The following is an 18,322-nucleotide window of genomic DNA, read 5'->3' as shown; positions in this document are numbered from 1 at the left end:
CGCAGGGCGGAGCGGGAGGGCCCTCCCGGGGATCGCGACGGGGGGCCCCTCTGACCCCCCCCCCCCCCCCGCTCCTTCCTGGGCGGCCCTTCTGAAGCTCCGTTTCCGCGACTGTAGCGCGGTGACGGCGCGGCCCTCGGCGAGCCCCCTGCCTAGGCGGACTGAACACCGGGGACGTCTGGCCCCGAGCGGTGCTAGTTCTCGTTCAGCAAGTGCTGGTTCCTCCGGCTCTTTTTTTCTTTTTTTTAACTTATTTATGATAGTCACAGAGAGAGAGAGAGAGAGAGGCAGAGACACAGGCAGAGGGAGAAGCAGGCTCCATGCACCGGGATCCCGACGTGGGACTCGATCCCGGGTCTCCAGGATCGCGCCCTGGGCCAGAGGCAGGCGCCAAACCGCTGTGCCACCCAGGGATCCCCTAAAGATTTATTTCTTTACTTATGATAGAGAGAGAGAGAGAGAGAGAGAGAGGCAGAGACACAGGAGGAGGGAGAAGCAGGCCCCATGCCGGGATCCCGACGTGGGACTCGATCCCGGGTCTCCAGGATCGCGCCCTGGGCCAAAGGCAGGTGCTAAACTGCCGCGCCACCCAGGGATCCCTCTCCGGGCTCTTAAAGAGAGTTTTGCTTTGGAAATAGCTTTGTCCAAACATGTCGAAAAATGTTAATGGAATGCAGCTGAAGGCACCTTATCGTACTGATGCGGCTACATTTTCGCCGTTCACATATCTAATACATCTGGTATCTAATAACATTTTTCTCTTTCATAGGAGTGCAAAAATAAAACGCCTTCGATATTGCAAGTAGATTAGAGGGAAGTGAGAAAGCTTCTAAAGATGAAGGCGTTTCCGACCATCTGCAGGCAGCTCAGAAGCTCAAGGAGGTTTTCTCTAGAACCAACCGCCCATGTGGATTTCTCCACTTCTTGCGCATGTAGCCGAAAGAAAAAGGTGAGCCCTTATAAAGAAGTGGACCAAGGAAAGTACTCCGATTTAGTACAGTCTGTCTTGTCGTCCAGAGGCCTTGCTCAGACTCCAGAATCCTTGTTTGAGGAAGATAATTTACTGTATGGCCCTGTGAGTAAGTGTAAGCCCCCAAAGCAAGATGAGAAAGCAAGAGTTCCAGGAAACTGGTGTCCTCTCTTCAACCCAGAGAGAATAAAGCTAAATGCAACAAGTACTCCTACAATTCCTTTGAAAATCCCTCTGCAAAGAAATATGATACCAAGTGTGACCAAGATCCTTCAGCAGACCATGACATCGGAACAGATTTTCTACTTGGAGAGGTGGAAAAAGCGGATGATTCTGGAACTGGGAGAAGATGGCTTTGAAGAGTATTCCTCAAGTAATTTTCTCAGTCCTGGTTCTATATAGTTACTGTGTTTTCTAGAATATAGAGCACCAGTGTCAAAAGAGTAAGGGTGTTTTTTGACCTGAACTAGTGAGGCGCTACTTTCAAGTGATAATTAGCATTAAATAGCACTCTGTGCATATTAACTAAAACCTCATGAAAGCCCTATAGGTATACTATTCTCATTTCACAGATGAAACCGAAGCACGGCGAGCAAGTAATTTGACCAAATGATGTAGAAAATCCTTTTATAAACTGCAAACTTAAGTATTAGAGCTGATTGTTTTCTTTAAGGAAAAGAATCAATCACCTGATAATGGAATTCTACTTGTTTGCCAGGCATTCTAGTCAGAAGGTAGTAAATACCCCTTGCTCTACTTGTCCTCATTGACATGTAAATTTAAACACTAGCGATAAACACGTGATTTGAGATAATCTGATGCTCTTGATTAGTAACCATAAACTTCAGCTTTCAACTCCTAATTTACTAACTTGTTAGGCAAGGAGAATAGCTTCCTTTAAACAGGTTCCATTCAAAAACAAGGTGAAAGACCATTGGTACAAGTGAATTAGCTGGTCCCACTCAGGATTATATGGTTGTCTTTTGTTAAAGCTAGGTTTTACATTGATCAATCCGTAGCCCCATGCTTCTCGGAGTGCAGTATGTATACCCCTAGTGGTTTGTACAGAGCACTTTTAATTTTAAGAGAAATGCACTTATTTTGTACCATCTTAGAAAAAACTGTGGGTAATACAGTAAATGTGTGGTCACGTGTTTTAAGTATTTATGTAGACAGCACCTGGATATGGCAAAAAATGGTCAAGGTCCGAACATTCCTCAGCTGTGAGGAGGGAGGAATCTATGCAGGAGCTAACTGCCTTTAGGTATTAAGTAGCAACCATTAAGCTTTCTAAACAACATAAAATGAAATCTTTTAATGGCATCTCACATTTTTTATTTGTACCTCTAGGACTTAGAATTGACATTGGTTCCTCATGGGAAGTTGTTTTTGAATTTCCTTAAAGCTGGATTATCAGAACTTGTGGAATCCTGAGATCACTGAGAAGAAAAGTAAAGGCAGACATCTACTTAGGACTTTGGGAACCTAGGACTTGTATGTAGCCCGTGGCACAAAGCAGAAAAGTACTCTGGAGGCCCCCTTGATATAGAGAAAGAGTTTCTTTTAGTAAGGTGAAGGTGCTCCACTATCCCAAGCAGAGAGAAAACTGATTGTTTTCCATATAATCAACCTTGTTGATCTCAATGATTTCTTTGATGTGTTTCTCAGTTAACTCAAGATCAATTTTAAGAAACGGGCAGAATCACTTTTTCCCCCCTGTAAGAGGCAGTCATAGGAAGATTAGTATCATGCTCTTCCCCAAACGATAAAAAAGGGAAAAAAAGAAAAACCATGCCACAATCCACTAAATTGATGAATAGGTCAGGAGAGACAGGTTTTAAAATACTGTATTGATAAATTCCTGTCCTCCTGCTCTCCCCAAAGGCTAGATAGAGCATAGAGATGTGCCCAGAGCTGGCATTCTCGAAAATTTTAGTCAGTATCACAAGCATCAGCTTACCTTCTGAAGATTGAAAAGAATAAGAAAGTCTGACTTTGATTTTATAAAGTGTTGATCATAGTGGAAAGGGCTTGGGTTTATTTTTTGTTTTTTACTGCAGTAACTTTTTAATCTTGAAATCTCCATCATGCCAGTTTATCAGAATCTTGGAGATTAATGGAATATTTTTTTATGCACTTTATAATGCTGGGACTGGAAAACATTTCACTTTCATTCCTTTTATTGAATGAGTATTCTGACTTGATGCTATCTGCAATAAATCTTGTGCCTTTTAAATTTTACTTTGATAAATTCAGTTATATTTAATGTTCTGAGCCTTACAATGTCGCAGATCCTATAATCTAGATTCTAATGTTTGTTGCCTCTTATATGTGAAGGACCCAGCCAAGGGTTAAGCCTGCAGTGGAGAATGAATTGTTTTTTACTTGGCATTAGATAAAGCAGTTTGTTTTCTTCCTGTTTTGACTATGTTTGTGTTCTGCTTCATTAAGCTAGTTTATAGATGAATACTGTACTTTTACTTAGGTTTTAATTCCATCTGTCTTAAATTTTTTGTAGGCCTTTCATGTGCTAATAATCCAATTGAGCCAGGTAAATTTGGAGTGTAATAATTCAGTTCTTTAGTTGAATTTCATTTAAGTCCACAAGAAATTTCCCAGAAGTGGTTCCAATTTTTTGCCAGTGGTAGAAGAACTGACCTTTCAAAATATTGGTAAAATAGTATTTGACAAATGTAATGTGCTTGAAATTACCCAATTAGATGAGATTTTCCTTATTTTCTGGGGGTCTTTTTCCCTGCATGAATATTTCCTACTCTGCTTTTGTGTATATGTAAATGATGGTCCCTAATTTTGCCATCCTCACTCTGCTGTATGATGGACTGGAATTGAACATGGTCTCTATTGCCAGGCTGCTAGTCTATCTTTTTTGCTTTCGGGCAAATTAAGAATATTGTGTGGGCCTCACTCGTTAAACTGGGAGTAATGATTCTTATCTTGCTGGATTGTTGTGTTTGAAAGTTAAATAATATTTTGAAAGCGCCAAGATCACTGTTTAGCACAGTGCCTCCTCTTTGTTTCCTTCCCTTTTCAAGGGTCAAGTGAATATGTAGAATTTCTTGGATTTGTTTGTGTTGTCTTCAGAGTGTATGAGGATATACAGATATCAAATCATTTTGTTGTATACCTGAAATAAACACAATCTCATGTCAGTTATACTTTAAGTTTTTTTTTTTTTTTTAAGATTTTATTTATTCAAGAGAGACAGACAGAGGCAGATACATAGGCAGAGAGAGAAGCAGGCTCCATGCAGGAAGCCCGATGTGGAACTTGATCCTGGGACTCCAGGATCACACCCTGAGCCAAAGGCAGACGCTCAACTGCAGAGCCACCCAGGGATCGCTCAAAAAAATTTTTTAAGCATATGAGGAAAAATTTCAGGACAGAGCTACTGTTTAAGCTGTTCTAGTCCCCTCGAAAAGTACAGAAGAGTGTTACATATTTCCTCTCCTTGCCCCCAAGTCCCAAAACATCCAATTTGTTTTTAATTTGTATAAGCCTTGATTTTCATTCCTTGTTTATTAGTAAAAAGATTCCCTCTACCTATGTTCATTAACTCAGTGTTAGTCATAAAAAGAACTGTGAACAGAAGCCCTGTTCCTTCTTTCTAATAATTATCATAACTAGTTAAGTTACTAAAATGAATACTTAAATTCATAGTACCATACATTACGTGTGGTCTTGTTATCCCCAGATCTTCAACTGTAGCTTTGGCCTAATTCTACTAGAAATTCTTCATTTTAACTTATTTTTTTTAATTCAAACCATTTTAATCCCTTTGGTTTTCTTTCTTTCTTTTTTTTTTTTTTTTTTAAGATTTTATTTATTAATGAGAGACACAGAGAGAGATTGGCAGAGACATAGAGGGAGAAGCAGGCTCCATGCAGGGAGCAGGACACGGGACTCCATCCCCGGTCTCTAGGATCACACACTGGGCTGAAGGCGGCGCTAAACCGCTGAGCCACCCGGGCTGCCCTCCCTTTGGTTTTCAAAGTGCATTCTTAGATTTCACAAAAGGCTAAAATGTGGTATCTTAGCAGTTATCACTTAAAGATAATTTATGGAGGCAGCCCGGGTGGCTCAGGGGTTTAGCACCGCCTTCAGCCCAGGGCCTGATCCTGGAGACCCAGGATTGAGTCCCACATCAGGCTCCCTGCATGGACCCTGCTTCTTTTTCCCTCTGCCTGTGTCTGTCTGTCTGTCTGTCTGTCTGTCTCTCTCTCTCTCTCTCTCTCTCTCGCTGTGTCTCTCATGAATAAAAAAAATCTTTAAAAAAAAAAACCTAAACATCTAAAAAAAGATAATTTATATAATTTCTAATTTTATTGTTCAGAGGGTTTTAAGTATTTGTTTTTTAGTACTAGCTTTTTGTTTGTTTTTCTTTTTCCCCTGATTTCTTTTCAGACCTATTTTTACAAGGGAAACGGTTCCATAAAGCCTTAGAAAGCATACTTTCACCCCAAGGGGACTTGAAAGAGAGAGATGAGAATCTTGAATGTGGATATGTTGAAAGTGTCCAGCATATTCTGAAAGATGTCAGTGGAGTGCGAGCTCTGGAAAGTGCTGTTCAACATGAGACCTTAAAATATGTGGGTCTACTGGACTGTGTGGCTGAGTATCAGTAAGTATCAGAATTTTTTTTCCATCAAAGTGTGGAGATAAATTAATGCGGGTAGGACAGATGATGCCTGTCAAACAGTATTTTTTCTTCTAACCTGCTGTTTCAAGATATAGCCATGTGAAATAAAAACATATGTGATAACTATAAAAGAGTTGGGTATGGGGCAGGAGGTAAAGACAGATACAGGAGGAAGAGCCTCATAATTCTTGTAAATCTGTGTTCCAAAATCAAAGTGTGTGTATGGTGGAGAAAAGGTATAATTTTTCAATATCCAGCATGTTCCTCCTCCCCTAACCCCAAGCAAGCTACCAACCACTAGATCCAATTTGCTGGGGCACTTGGGTGGCACAGTCAGTTAAGTGTCCAATTCTTGGTTTTGGCTTAGGTCCTGTTCTCAGGGTCATGAGATCGAGTGCTGTATTGGGCTCTGTGCTAAGTGTTGAATCTACTTAAAACTCTCTCCCTCTCTCTCTGCTTTCCCATGTACTTGTATGCACACACTGTCTCTCTCTCTCTCAAATAATTCTTAAAGATCCCTTTTGATTTCTGCATTCTCTTTCCCATTTCCCTAAAAATAGCACCTTGATCTGTTAGCCCTGAAAATAATTTCTTTCCCTGGCTTCCATGCAGCGTTTGCGGTGGATAGGAACTCTGAGCTTACTTAAGCTTCCTGTGGTTTGTAAATTGCTGCTGTGTTACTATTTTTCCCACATACTCCAGATTCCAAAAAAAGGATGTAAGCCACACACCATGATAGGTTAAAAACCTGTGAATGTAACTCTTGGAACTCCAGTTAAAATTTAAACTAAAACAAGTTGACAGAATATGTATGCATTAATCTAGAAACTCTTCAAGCCCCCTAACAGTTTTGTGCCATAGCTGCCTCATATCTGAAGAATTCTATGTGCCTAGAAATTCAATAAGCTATTTTTAGTTGCCCTGTAACCAAGGTGGCCATACCATCCGTTCTACCCAAGGCCTACAAGAAGTTTGTGACACCAGACACTTCACACAGTGCTGTCCACAGTACCAATGTTTGTTTTCTGCTTTTTTTTTTTTCTTTTTTTAATTCATGAGAGAGAGACAGAGAGAGAGAGGAGGCAGAGACACAGGCAGTGAGAGAAGCAGGCTCCATGCAGGGAGCCCGACGTGGGACTTGATCCCGGGTCTCCTGGATCACATCCTGGGCCAAAAGCAGGCCCTAAACCGCTGAGCCATCCAGGGGTCCCTGTTTTCTGCTCTTTAAGTGGAAAGTATCAACACTGAAAATATGAACATTAAACATTTTAAAAAGTAAGGTTTCAGAAATTTTAAAAACATTTTTAACAGATAACATGTGTTTAGTTAATCCAAGCAATTAAGTCTCCCATCTCTACCTTTTCTTTAAAAAAGATTTTTAATGTGGCATTAAATTTATCATAAACTTCACCATTTTTAAGTATATAGTTATCATTAAATACATTCATAATGTTGTACACCATCAACACCATCCATCTCCAGGACATTTCATCTTATAAAACTGAAATTCTGTGCCCATTAAACAGTAATCACTGTATTCTTCCTCTACTTCCAGTCCCTGGCAACCACCATTCTATTTTCTGTCACTATGACTCTTTATACCTCATGTGGGTGGAATCAAAATATTTGCCTTTTTGTGACTGACTTATCTTTATCCTGGCTTTTGATGCATAATTTTTAAAATTTTTGCCTGTAAGCCAGTTTGTCTATTTTTTTGTTGCCTGTGCCTTTGGTGTCCTATCTAGTAAAGAGGAGGCAGAGACACAGGAGGAGGGAGAAGCAGGCTCCATGCCAGGATCCCAACGCGGAACTCGATCCCGGGACTCCAGGATCGCGCCCTGGGCCAAAGGCAGGCGCCAAACCGCTGAGCCACCCAGGGATCCCCATATAGGTCTTTAATTTCTTTCAGCAATGATTTGAAGTTTTAATTGTATAAGTTTCAGGATCCTTGATTAATTCCCAAGTACTTTTTTATTTTTGATGTTATTATATGGAATTGTTTTTGTAATTTCCTTTCCAGATTGTTCATTGTTTATGTATAGAAATGTAGTTGACTTTGTATCCTGCTACTTTGCTGAATTTATATAGTCCTACCAGTTTTTGTGTGGATTCTTTAGAGTTTTTAACATAAAAGATCATATCATCTGTGAACAGAGATAGTTTTACTTCTTCCTTTCCAATTTGGATGCTTTTTTATTTCCTTGTCTTGCCTAATTGCTCTGGCTAGAACATCCAGATGCTGTTGAATAGAAGCAGTGAAAGCAGACAGCGTTGCCTTGTTCTTGATCTTAGAGGAAAACCTTCCAGTCTTTCATCGTTGAGTATGATGTTTGCTGTGGGCTTTTTATATATGGTTTTTATTATGTTGAGGTAGTTTTTTTCCTAATCCCTAGCTTGTTGAGTATTTTTTTCATAAAGGGTATTTCATTTTGTCAGATGGTTTTTCTTCATCAATAAAGATGATTATGTGGTTTCCTTCATTCTGTTAATAAGGTATATATCACATTGGTTGATTTTTGTGTGTTGAACCATGTTTTGAATTGAAACATGAATTGAAAACAATTCATTCCAGGAATAAAGTTCACTTTATCATGGTGTATAATTCTTTTAATATGTTGCTGAATTTGATTTGCTAGTATTTTGTTGAAGATTTTTGTATCAATGTTCATAAAGATTAGTATTCTGTAGTTTTCTTGTAGTGCCTTTTTTTTAAAGATTTATTTATTTATTATTTATTTATTTGATAGAAGGAGAGAGAACAAGTGAGAGAGCACAAGCAGGGGGAGTGGCAGAGGGAGAGGGAGAAGCAGGCTCCCCGCTGACCAGGGAGCCCTGCTGCGGGGCTCAATTCCAGAACCCTGGGATCATGACCTGAGCTGGAGCAGATACTTAACCAAGTGAGCCACCCAGGTGCCCCTCTTGTAGCATCTTTGTCTGGATTTGGTTTCAATCTATGCTGGATTCATAGAATGAGTAAGAATGCCCTCTTTTTCAATTTTTTCAGAAAAGTTTTAGCATTGTTATTAGTTATATCAATGTATGGTGGGGTTCCCCCATAAAGTCATCAGTCTAGAGCTTTTACTTGCCAGGAGATTTTTGATTAATGATGAAATCTCTTTCTAATTACAGAGCTGTTCAGATATTCTATTCTTCATGATTTAATTCTGGTAGGTTTTGTGTTTCTAGGAATTTATTTCATTTAGGTTATCCAACCTGTTGGCATATGATTTTTCATAGTGCTCTCATCCTTTCTATTTCTGTAGAATTAGTAATAATGTCCCAGTTTCATTTCTGATTTATGTAATTTGAGTCTTCTTTCTTTTTTCTAAGTCCATCTAGGTAAAGGGTTGTCAATTTTGTTGATCTTTCCAAAAAAACAGTGTTTAGTTTCTTTCTTTTTTTTTTTTCCTATCGGTTTTCTCTCCTGAATTTCATTTGTCTCTTCTCTCATCTCTTTTATTTCTATTCTACATGCTTTGGATTTACTTCTTTTTGTTTGTTTTGGGTTTTTTGTTCCTTAAGTTGTAAGGTTAAGATGTCAAATTGATTCTTCCTTGCTTCTTAATGTAAGTATTTATTCCTATAAAGCTGCCCTAATACTGTTTTCACTGTGTCCCATAAGTTTTGGTGTGCTGTGTTTTCATTCTTGCTCACCTCCAAGTATCTTCTAATTTTCCCTGTGATTTCTTCTTTGGTTGATTTTGTTTATTTTCACAAATTTGTGATTTTTTTTTCCAGTTTTACATCTTTTATTAATTTCTGACTTCATCTTGTGATTAGAGAAGATACTTTGTGTGGTATCTTTTTAAATATATTGAAACTTAATTTATGGCCTAATGTATGGTTTGTCCTGGAAAGTGTCCTGTGTCTACTTGAAAAGATGTGCATTCTGTTGTTGGGTAGAAAGAACTATATGTCCATTAGATCTAGTTGGCTTATTGTGTTGTTTTAAGTCCTTTATTTCCTTACTTACCTTCTGTCTGGTTCTATCCATTATTGAAAATAGGTATTAAAATCTCCAACTAGTATTATAGAACTGTATTTCTGGGGCACCTGGCTGACTCATTCAGAAGAGCATGTGACTCTTGATCTTGGAGTTGGAGTTAGAGTCCCATGTTAGATGTAGAGATTACTTAAATAAAAATAAAGTTTACAAAAAACCTATTTCTCCCTTCAATTTTGATGGTTTTGCTTCATATATTTTGCTAGTCTGCTACTAGGTGCATAAATGTCTATAATTGTTATATCTTTTTGATGTAGTGAACCTTTTTATTAAATATAATGTCTGTTTTTGCCTCGTCTTTTTTTTATTTAGACTGTTTTGTCTGCTGTTAGAACTATCTTTGCTTTCTTCCAGTTACCATTTGCACAGAATATTTTCTGTCTTTTTACATTCACCCTATTTGTGTCTCTTGTAGACAGCATGTAGTTGTTGAATCGTGTGTTTTATCCATTCTGCGAATCTCTATCTTTTGATTGAAGAGTTTAATCTATTACATTTAAAGTAGTTAGTGATAAGTTCTGTCATTTTGTTATTTGTTTTCTATAGGCATTCTAGCTCTTTCGTCTCATTTCCTGTATGTTACTGTCTTCTTTTGTGTTTTGTTTCCCTTTTTGTAGTGAAACATTTCAATTCTTTTCTCATTCCCTTTATGTATATTCTGTAATATATTCCTTGTGATTTCCTTGTGATTACCATAGGGATTACATTTAGCATCCTAGTTATAATGCTGTAATTTGAATTTGTACCAACTTAACTTTGACATACAAAAACTCCTTTAACAGCTTTGTCCCTATCCCTTTTAATTATTGATGTTACAAAATTGTCTTTATATATTATGTGCCCCAAAACATAAACTAACAATTTTTTAGGCTTCTTAGTCTCTTATATTATGTAGAAAACAAACCACTGACCCTCCACTCACCCATCCATGGGCCCCTTCCTCTCATTGCCAGCAACAGAATACTACTGGTAGGATAAGGTTAAAAGTTAGAAAGGGAGTCAGTATGTCTTCAAAAGTACTTTGGAACATGTCTAACTCAGGATCTTGCAAAAGTGGCAAGAATTTGCCTGGTGGATCCAACAGAATGTGTAGTTGGAGTATGGATATACAAGTGTAAGGAAATGGACTGGAGCAACTGAGACAAAAAAAAAAAAAAACTTGGAGCATAAATGAGAACTAGCTCTGATGGGGCAGGAAATGATGCAGAGACTCAAGTCAGAGGAGCTCCAATTTCAGCAGCAATAGCTGATACTCCAGCTGGAGTTGAAAGTGCAAGAAAAAGCCTAGGAGAACTGCAGAGAGCTCAAGAACAATTAGAGAAGGAGATGAGTGGGGCACCTGGCTGGCTCAGTTGGTTAAGCGTCTGCCTTTGACTCAGGTTATGATCCCAGAGTCCTGGGATTGAGCCCCACATCAGGCTCCCTGCTCCACATCCCTGTCTGCTTCTCCCTCTCCCTCCACCCCTACCCATTCCCACACTCTTACATACTCTCTGTCTCAAAAAAATAAAATCTTCAACAAAGAAAGGAGGAGATAAGAATGAGTATAGAGGGATCCCTGGGTGGCGCAGCGGTTTGGCGCCTGCCTTTGGCCCAGGGCGCGATCCTGGAGACCCAGGATCGAATCCCACGTCGGGCTCCCAGTGCATGGAGCCTGCTTCTCCCTCTGCCTATGTCTCTGCCTCTCTCTCTCTGTGACTATCATAAATAATAAATAAAAAAAAAAAAAAAGAATGAGTATAGAAAATAAGAGCTAGAGCACCTGGGTAGCTCAGTGGTTGAGCATCTGCCTTGGGTTCAGGTTGTGATCCTGGGGTCCTAGGATCGAGTCCCACCCACATTGGGCTTCTTGCAGGGAGCCTGCTTCTCCCTCTGCCTATATCTCTGCCTCTCTCTCTGTGTCTCATGAAAAAATAAATAAAATCTTAAAAAAAAAAAAAAAAAGAGCTAAGGTGTTTCCCATAGAGAGGATACAGCAGCAGAGTCTGGCCAAACACTAGTTGAAATTTGTGATATGGGGCAGCTCACTTGAGCAGAGTGGAAGAATATGATGAACCAGTGCTATCTGATGTTTCATTAAACACTGATCAAGATTTGTATGATCAACCAATCTAAGAGTAATAAATTTTTCTCCTTGTTTCAAGTTTAAAAAGAAACTGTAGAAAATAAAAAGTAGAGTTAACAAATCATTGTTAGGGCAGCCTGGGTGGCTCAGTGGTTTAGTGCCGCCTTCGGCCCAGGGCATGATCCTGGAGACCCAGGATTGAGTCCCACGTTGGGCTCCCTGCGTGGAGCCTGCTTCTCCCTCTGCCTGTTATCTCTGCCTCTCTTCCTGTGTCTCTGCCTCTCTCTCTCTCCTCTCTGTGTTTCTCATGAATAAATAAATAAAATCTTTAAAAAAAAAAATCGTCGTTAAAATAATACTCGCTTTTATAATTGCCGATATATTTATGTTTATTGAGGTCTTTGGGCATCTTTAAGACGAAAAAGGTCTTTTTCTAGTAGATCTATCACATCTTTTTCAGGGACAATCTCTGTTGATTTATTTTTTTTCCTTTGAATGGGACATACTTTCCTGTTTCTTTGTATGCCTTGTGATTTTTGTTGTTGAAAACTGGCTATTTGGGATGCCTGGGTGACTCAGTGGTTGAACATCTGCCTTCGGCTCAGGGTAGTCTCAGGGTCCTGGGATTGGGTCCCACATCAGGCTCTCTATGGAACCTGCTTCTCCTTCTCTCTGTATCTGTGTCTTTCTCTGTGTTTCTCATGAATAAATATATAAATTTTAATTTTAAAAAAAACCTGGATATTTGAATCTAATATGTAACTCTGGAAATCAGGTTCTCGCTCTACCCTACGGTTTGCTGGATTTTGTTCATTGTTTTTGTTCGGGGTTTTATTATTCTTGTAGGCTATCTCAGTGCTAAGGATCAGCCTGAGGTATAAGCGTAAGGTCTTCTCAGGTCTTTTTTGAGCCTGTGCCTTTCCCTGGACATGCACAGACACTTTCTGATTTTCCCCATATGTGCAGTTTTTTTTTTTTTTTAAGATTTTATTTATTCACGAGAGACACACACAGAAAGAGAGGCAGAGACATAGGCAGAGGGAAGAGAAGCAGGCTCCATGCAGGGAGCCCAATATGGGACTTGATCCCGGGACTCCGGGATCATACCCTGAGCCAAAGGCAGACGCTCAACCAGTGAGCCACCCAGGGGTCCCTGTGCAGTTGCTTTTGGATGTTGTAGTCTTTAGTATCTAATTCCCAAAAGAAGAAGAAGAGAAAAATGAAGGGTTAGGGAAAAAATGGGCATTGGTCCTTTAAATCTTCTGGAAGTCATTCAGCTGGAGGAAGAGGGGCTTGCTGCAGTGAGTGGAGAGGTACGGTAACAGTGGCCACCCTGCTCTGGTCTACTCTCTGTGAACAGAAACATCAATCAGTGATGAGAGCACAGATCCTTGACATTTGGAGAATGGGGTCCTTTTTGTCCACTCTCCTTCCCACAAGTTGTGTGCATGCTGCTCCAGGATCGTGTGCAGAGCTACCAGCCCCATGAGAAGAGGTGGGGAGATGGGTAGCTATTAAGAGCCGAAATTGACCAAAATTAACCACAGTTTACAATCCAAACCTTCAATAGGCCCTAGATTTCCAATAATTATGTCAGACATTCTGCCATTGCCGTGTTATTTAGGTGGGCCTACAGATTTCTGGTGCTTCCTAACTCTTCCATCTTCCCAGAATCCTCCACTCCCACTCTGATTTTAAATTATTGTGATCTTGGAGTTCCTGGGTGGCTCAGTCAGTTAAGCATCCAACTCTTGATTTTGGCTCGGGTCTCGATCTCAGGGTTGTAAGATTGAATGCTCCATGCTGGGCACTCTCTCTCCCCCTCACTCCCTCTCTCCTTCCCTGTCTAAAAATAAAGTTCTTGTGATCCTTTTTTTTTTTTTAAGATTTTATTTTAGTTATATATTTATTAGGGAGGAAGAGAACACCCAAGGACATGAGTAAGACAGAAGGAGAAACAGACTCCCCGCTGAGCAGAGAGCCCCATGCAGGCCTCAATCCCCAGACCCCAGGATCATGACCCGAGCCAAAGGCAGACGCTTAACTGACTGAGCCACCCGGGCACCCCAGTTCTTGTGAACCTGAGATATTTTATGACTGTATGTACAATCATTTGTCCCCACCCCCACTTACAACAGAGTTCCAAACCCTGCTTTTTATCATTTTGAAAATATTTTAGAGGCCTTTCCTTATTAGTATATAGATCTGCAGTATCCTTTTCTCTTTTAATAATTTTCCATTACTCAAAATTAATAGCTATTAACAGTCACGTTTGCTTCCAATTTTTTTTTTTTAATATTGTAAATTAAGCTCACACACTTGTAACCATAACCACATCTTCCCTCCTCTCGCAGTCCCCTGGCCAAAGACAATCACTGTGATAAGTTTGCTACTGTATCTTTTTAGGCTACTTCCTATACTACTAAATACACCCACAACACTATATAATGCACGCCCAACACATTGCCAATCTACTTTCTACATACACATACCACACTATAACACACATACACAAAATACCATGTATTGTTACCTGCATGTCTATGAGAGTCACAATATATAGACATTTCTCTATGCATAGTATCACAAAGCTGGTAAGATATTAGGCTCTAGAGCCTGGCCGGCTGGGTTTGGTTTCTAACTTTTCAGCTTAGCCTTAGACTAGTTAGCCTCTCTGTACTTCTTTGTTCCTCTGTAAAATAAAACAAATAAAAGGACTTACCTCATTGAGTTGTTACAGAGATTAAATGAGACATTCTCTGTATAGTACTTAAAATGCATACTATATACTCAACAAATGTTAGCATGATGATTTGACCTTGTCCTCTCTTAAACAAACAACCTTAACTGTTGTTTGGTATTCCTTTATATTAATGAGCCATATCCATTTCCCTTTTGGGAACATTCAGTTTATTTCTAGTTTTTCACAATTACAAACTGTAGCAGTGTTCATGGCTCCATATATACAGTGTTGTGAGAGTTTTCTGTAGGCAGGTGCACTGGTTCATTTGTTGGTTTGTTTTGGTAGATGATATATATAGTTTGGATCAATTCAGTTGGTCTGAAATAGGCCAGGATAGGAATACTTAAATTTTTCAGGTACTTGTCACTTGCACCCAGGGTATCAAACCATTGCTCTCTGTGCATACCTAAAAGGGAAATTGCTGGGTGATGAAAGGGTATGAGCATTTTAATTTTTCCCAGGTGTGAGTGTGCTGATTTGGGCACACCTTTAATGACACAGTGTTAAACACAATTTATTAACATTGTCAAGACTTCAGTGGTTTCGACTGCATTTGACTTAAGTTAGGGTGAGCATCTTTTCATTTTTATGAACTAAAATGTTTTAATTTGGGTTTACACTAAAATCTCTTTTCCACATTATTAAGTTCTGCAAGTTAGAATATATTGCAAGAAACAGTGGTCCATGTAAGAAATCTTTATTTTTAGGGTATTTTGATATATTTTAGGTTGAGAATTAAGAAGCGTCCTAGGGATACTGGGGCCTTCTCTTTATTTGTATAGATTATAATTGTTTTGTAATATTACAAAGTTTGACAAAGCCAATAAAACTACCTCTAGACCTGCACTGTCCAAGAGGGCACCCACTAGCCACATATGGCCATTAAATACTTGAGCGTGGCCAATCTAAAGTATGCCACATTTATAACATATAAATATACAAAATAGTTTTCAGTGCCTTAGTACAAAAAAGAATGTAAAGTATCCCATTAATAACTTTTTTACATTACATAATGAAACGATAATATTTTTGGTATGTTGGGTTAAATAAAATATTAAAATTTCACCTCTTTTGATGTGATTACTAGGAAATTTGAAATAACATACATAGCTTGCATTTTCTTTCTTCTAGACAGTGCTACTCTAGGTTGACTTTATAAAATACCTTGCATAAGTTGTAATTCTAGAGCCAAGTTGATGGTGGGTAATGTGCATACTTTCTACAAAATATCCCTCCAAAATGGTTTTGAAATTGAATTTCATGAAAGCCAGAATGAACAGATAGTCACCAGTTATCAGTTTGCTCACCCTGTGATCCTTCTGATAGCTGCACTTCACAAGTATAAAATCCTACCAGGAGACGGGTAGTGAAGAGGAATGTACTAGTTACTTGACTTTTTTAGGAAGTGGCAGGAATTTTTTTATTTTCCCAATATCCTTCATAGTAAGACACCCTACCCTGTGTGTAAACTTTTAGGGCAAGGACCAGGTCTTCTTATTTGTATTTCTGCATATAATTGGTGCCTATTAAATGCTGATAGATTTGAATCTCAGCTTTGATTTCTGAGCAAGAAAATTTCTGAAGCACCATGATGCTTTGTCCTTTGTGATGGGGACTCTGCTACTGGTCTATTGTGGTTCACCCCGATAGATACTTTAAATGAGATCAACTAGGATAGTGATAGACATAGTTTCAATTCCCATGTCAACTGTTAAAGGAAACAAGGCCATGGAGGTCCAAAGGAATTTTAAGACAAGTTTAGAAACTGGACTGTGGAAAAGTTCCTCAGCACTTCCACATGGCCATACCTGTAGTTCTCACCAGTGTACTTCAGGAAGCACTTCTCTTCGTACCCCTGACAGGCCCATTACTGACCTCAATATAGGGCTCAAAGGAACGAGAACATCACACTTCCCTAATCCTCAGAAGTAAAGCTCAGAAGAGCTGTCTTTTTGAAAAGTGGAGAAGAGAAGCAACAGTCATTGGGTGATAAGTAGTAAACCATACCTAAGATGCTTAACCTATTAGAGTTTCTCAGTTTGAACTATTACCTATGAAGACTTCTTTGGTGTCTCTTTAGGGGCAAGCTGTGTGTGATTGATTGGAAGACATCGGAGAAACCGAAACCTTATATTCGAAATACATTTGACAACCCACTGCAGGTTGTGGCCTATATTGGTGCCATAAATAATGATGCCAACTACAGCTTTCAGGTCAGGACACTGAACCTCTACTTATGTAAAGCTTTGCTTGATGCTTATTTATGGCTACTTAACTCCTTGTGGTTTTTTTGGGTTTTTTTTGTTTTGTTTTTTTTTAAGATTTATTTATTTATTCATGAGAAACAGAGAGAGAGAGAGAGAGAGAAGCAGAGACACAGGCAGAGGGAGAAGCAGGATCCATGCAGGGAGCCTGAAGCGGGACTCGATCCTGGGTCTCCAGGATCACACCCTGGGCTGAAGGCAGTGCTAAACCGCTGAGCCACCGGGGCTGCCCACTCCTTGTGATTTTTATTGTTTGTGTCCCACTGCTTACTGTTCCTTGACTTTCTACCACCTTAAAAAGCACTTCCCCCTGTTGTGAGCTTTCTGTCCTTGCTAATAGTGTTTTGGTGTTTACAGTCCAATCTTCAATATCTTCCTTGTCATCTTATATATGTTCTTATATATCCTGGTGTACCTTGTCATCAGTCCCTCTTAGAAACAGTCAGGAGATATTACTGTAGATTGTTTTGTTCTGAGTTTGCCCCAGAGGAAGAAGGAAATGAACCTCAACTCGGATCCTACTATAAATATTGGAACTGTGCTGTGTTTCTTCCTAGGTTCAGTGTGGCTTAATTGTGGTGGCCTACAAAGATGGATCTCCTGCCCACCCACATTTCATGGACACTGAGCTCTGTTCCCAGTACTGGGCCAAGTGGCTTCTTCGACTAGAAGAATATACACAGAAGGAAAAGAACCAGAATATTCAGAAACCAGATCAGGGGACAGAGTGATGTTTGGGAAGCTCTATTGCTGTTTACTATAGAGATGCCACAGGATCTGAGAGCTACATAACACAAGTGGAAGCATTTGTTGAAATGTATTACAACTAAAAAGTTCAAAAGCCAGAAAAGTTTAGATCTTAAGGATTGGAATTGGGCACAGGAAAGAAGCACAAGTAGGCAACGTCTATCATTTACCTGGAAAAGGGCAAGCAGGCACTGGTGGCTCTGGGACTCCCCCTTAGAAGTTTCTGTATCCCAAGCAGGATGCTCAGTCCTTGAATTGAGATTGGAGGGTGGGAGGTTTGGCATGCAAGGAGTTCCCCAGGGTACCCCAGGAGGGAAGGGTCTGCACACCCCCAGGCTATGTATAGAGGGAGAACATAGGCCAACTCCTTCTGTCAATGTGGTTTCCTAAAACTAGTTTTATATGTTGAAGATTTCTATATATTTGGGGAAGGGGGAAGCTTTCATTTAACATTTTTGAAAAAATTCATTTTTTTCATATTTAATGTGATTCTTTAGCCTTAAGTAAACATTGTTCTCTGGGAAAATTCAAATTCTCATATGAATTATGAGATTCATAATTATGGATATTTTAGTAGCTCTATTCTGGTTTGAGTCCATGAGCCATGTACATAAAGTAAAAGTATCACTTGTGAGATTCTTCAGCTAGGGGGAGCAATAATTTTTGTGTTTTTGGTAAGTAATAAAAAGTATTAGTTGTCACTGAGATGCCCATAATAAATCCCCACTATAGCTTTGGGGAAAGGCTCCCTGTTTTATGGAATGGGATAGCATTTAAGTTACAGTTGTGGTCTTAGAATACTAGGGTGCTACAATTAATTTTGTCTTTAATTAGCTATATTAAGAAATAAAATACAAGATGTGAGTAAAGTAA

The 18,322-nt window shown here is 39.4% G+C and overlaps 1 protein-coding gene across 2 annotated transcripts in view; it reads left to right on the top strand.

The window, feature by feature from the left end:
- The window catches only part of MGME1 (mitochondrial genome maintenance exonuclease 1), an 18,879-nt gene extending 557 nt beyond the window's left edge, over positions 1-18,322 (top strand). The window contains exons 1-5 of one of the 2 annotated variants that reach the window (XM_038571533.1): positions 192-212; positions 770-1,343; positions 5,393-5,609; positions 16,519-16,651; positions 17,260-18,322. In XM_038571533.1, coding sequence (XP_038427461.1) covers positions 836-1,343; positions 5,393-5,609; positions 16,519-16,651; positions 17,260-17,433 — 1,032 coding nt within the window. In that variant the 5' untranslated portion in view covers positions 192-212; positions 770-835 and the 3' untranslated portion in view covers positions 17,434-18,322. Of the gene's footprint in view, positions 1-191; positions 213-769; positions 1,344-5,392; positions 5,610-16,518; positions 16,652-17,259 lie in introns of those variants that run through there. The other variant, XM_038571532.1, reaches the window with a different exon arrangement.

Source organism: Canis lupus, chromosome 24 (genome assembly GCF_011100685.1).
Source record: "Canis lupus familiaris isolate Mischka breed German Shepherd chromosome 24, alternate assembly UU_Cfam_GSD_1.0, whole genome shotgun sequence".
NCBI lineage: Eukaryota > Metazoa > Chordata > Mammalia > Carnivora > Canidae > Canis > Canis lupus.
The sequence above is the reverse complement of the archived record's forward strand: the minus strand, read 5'-3'. Positions and strand labels throughout refer to the sequence as shown.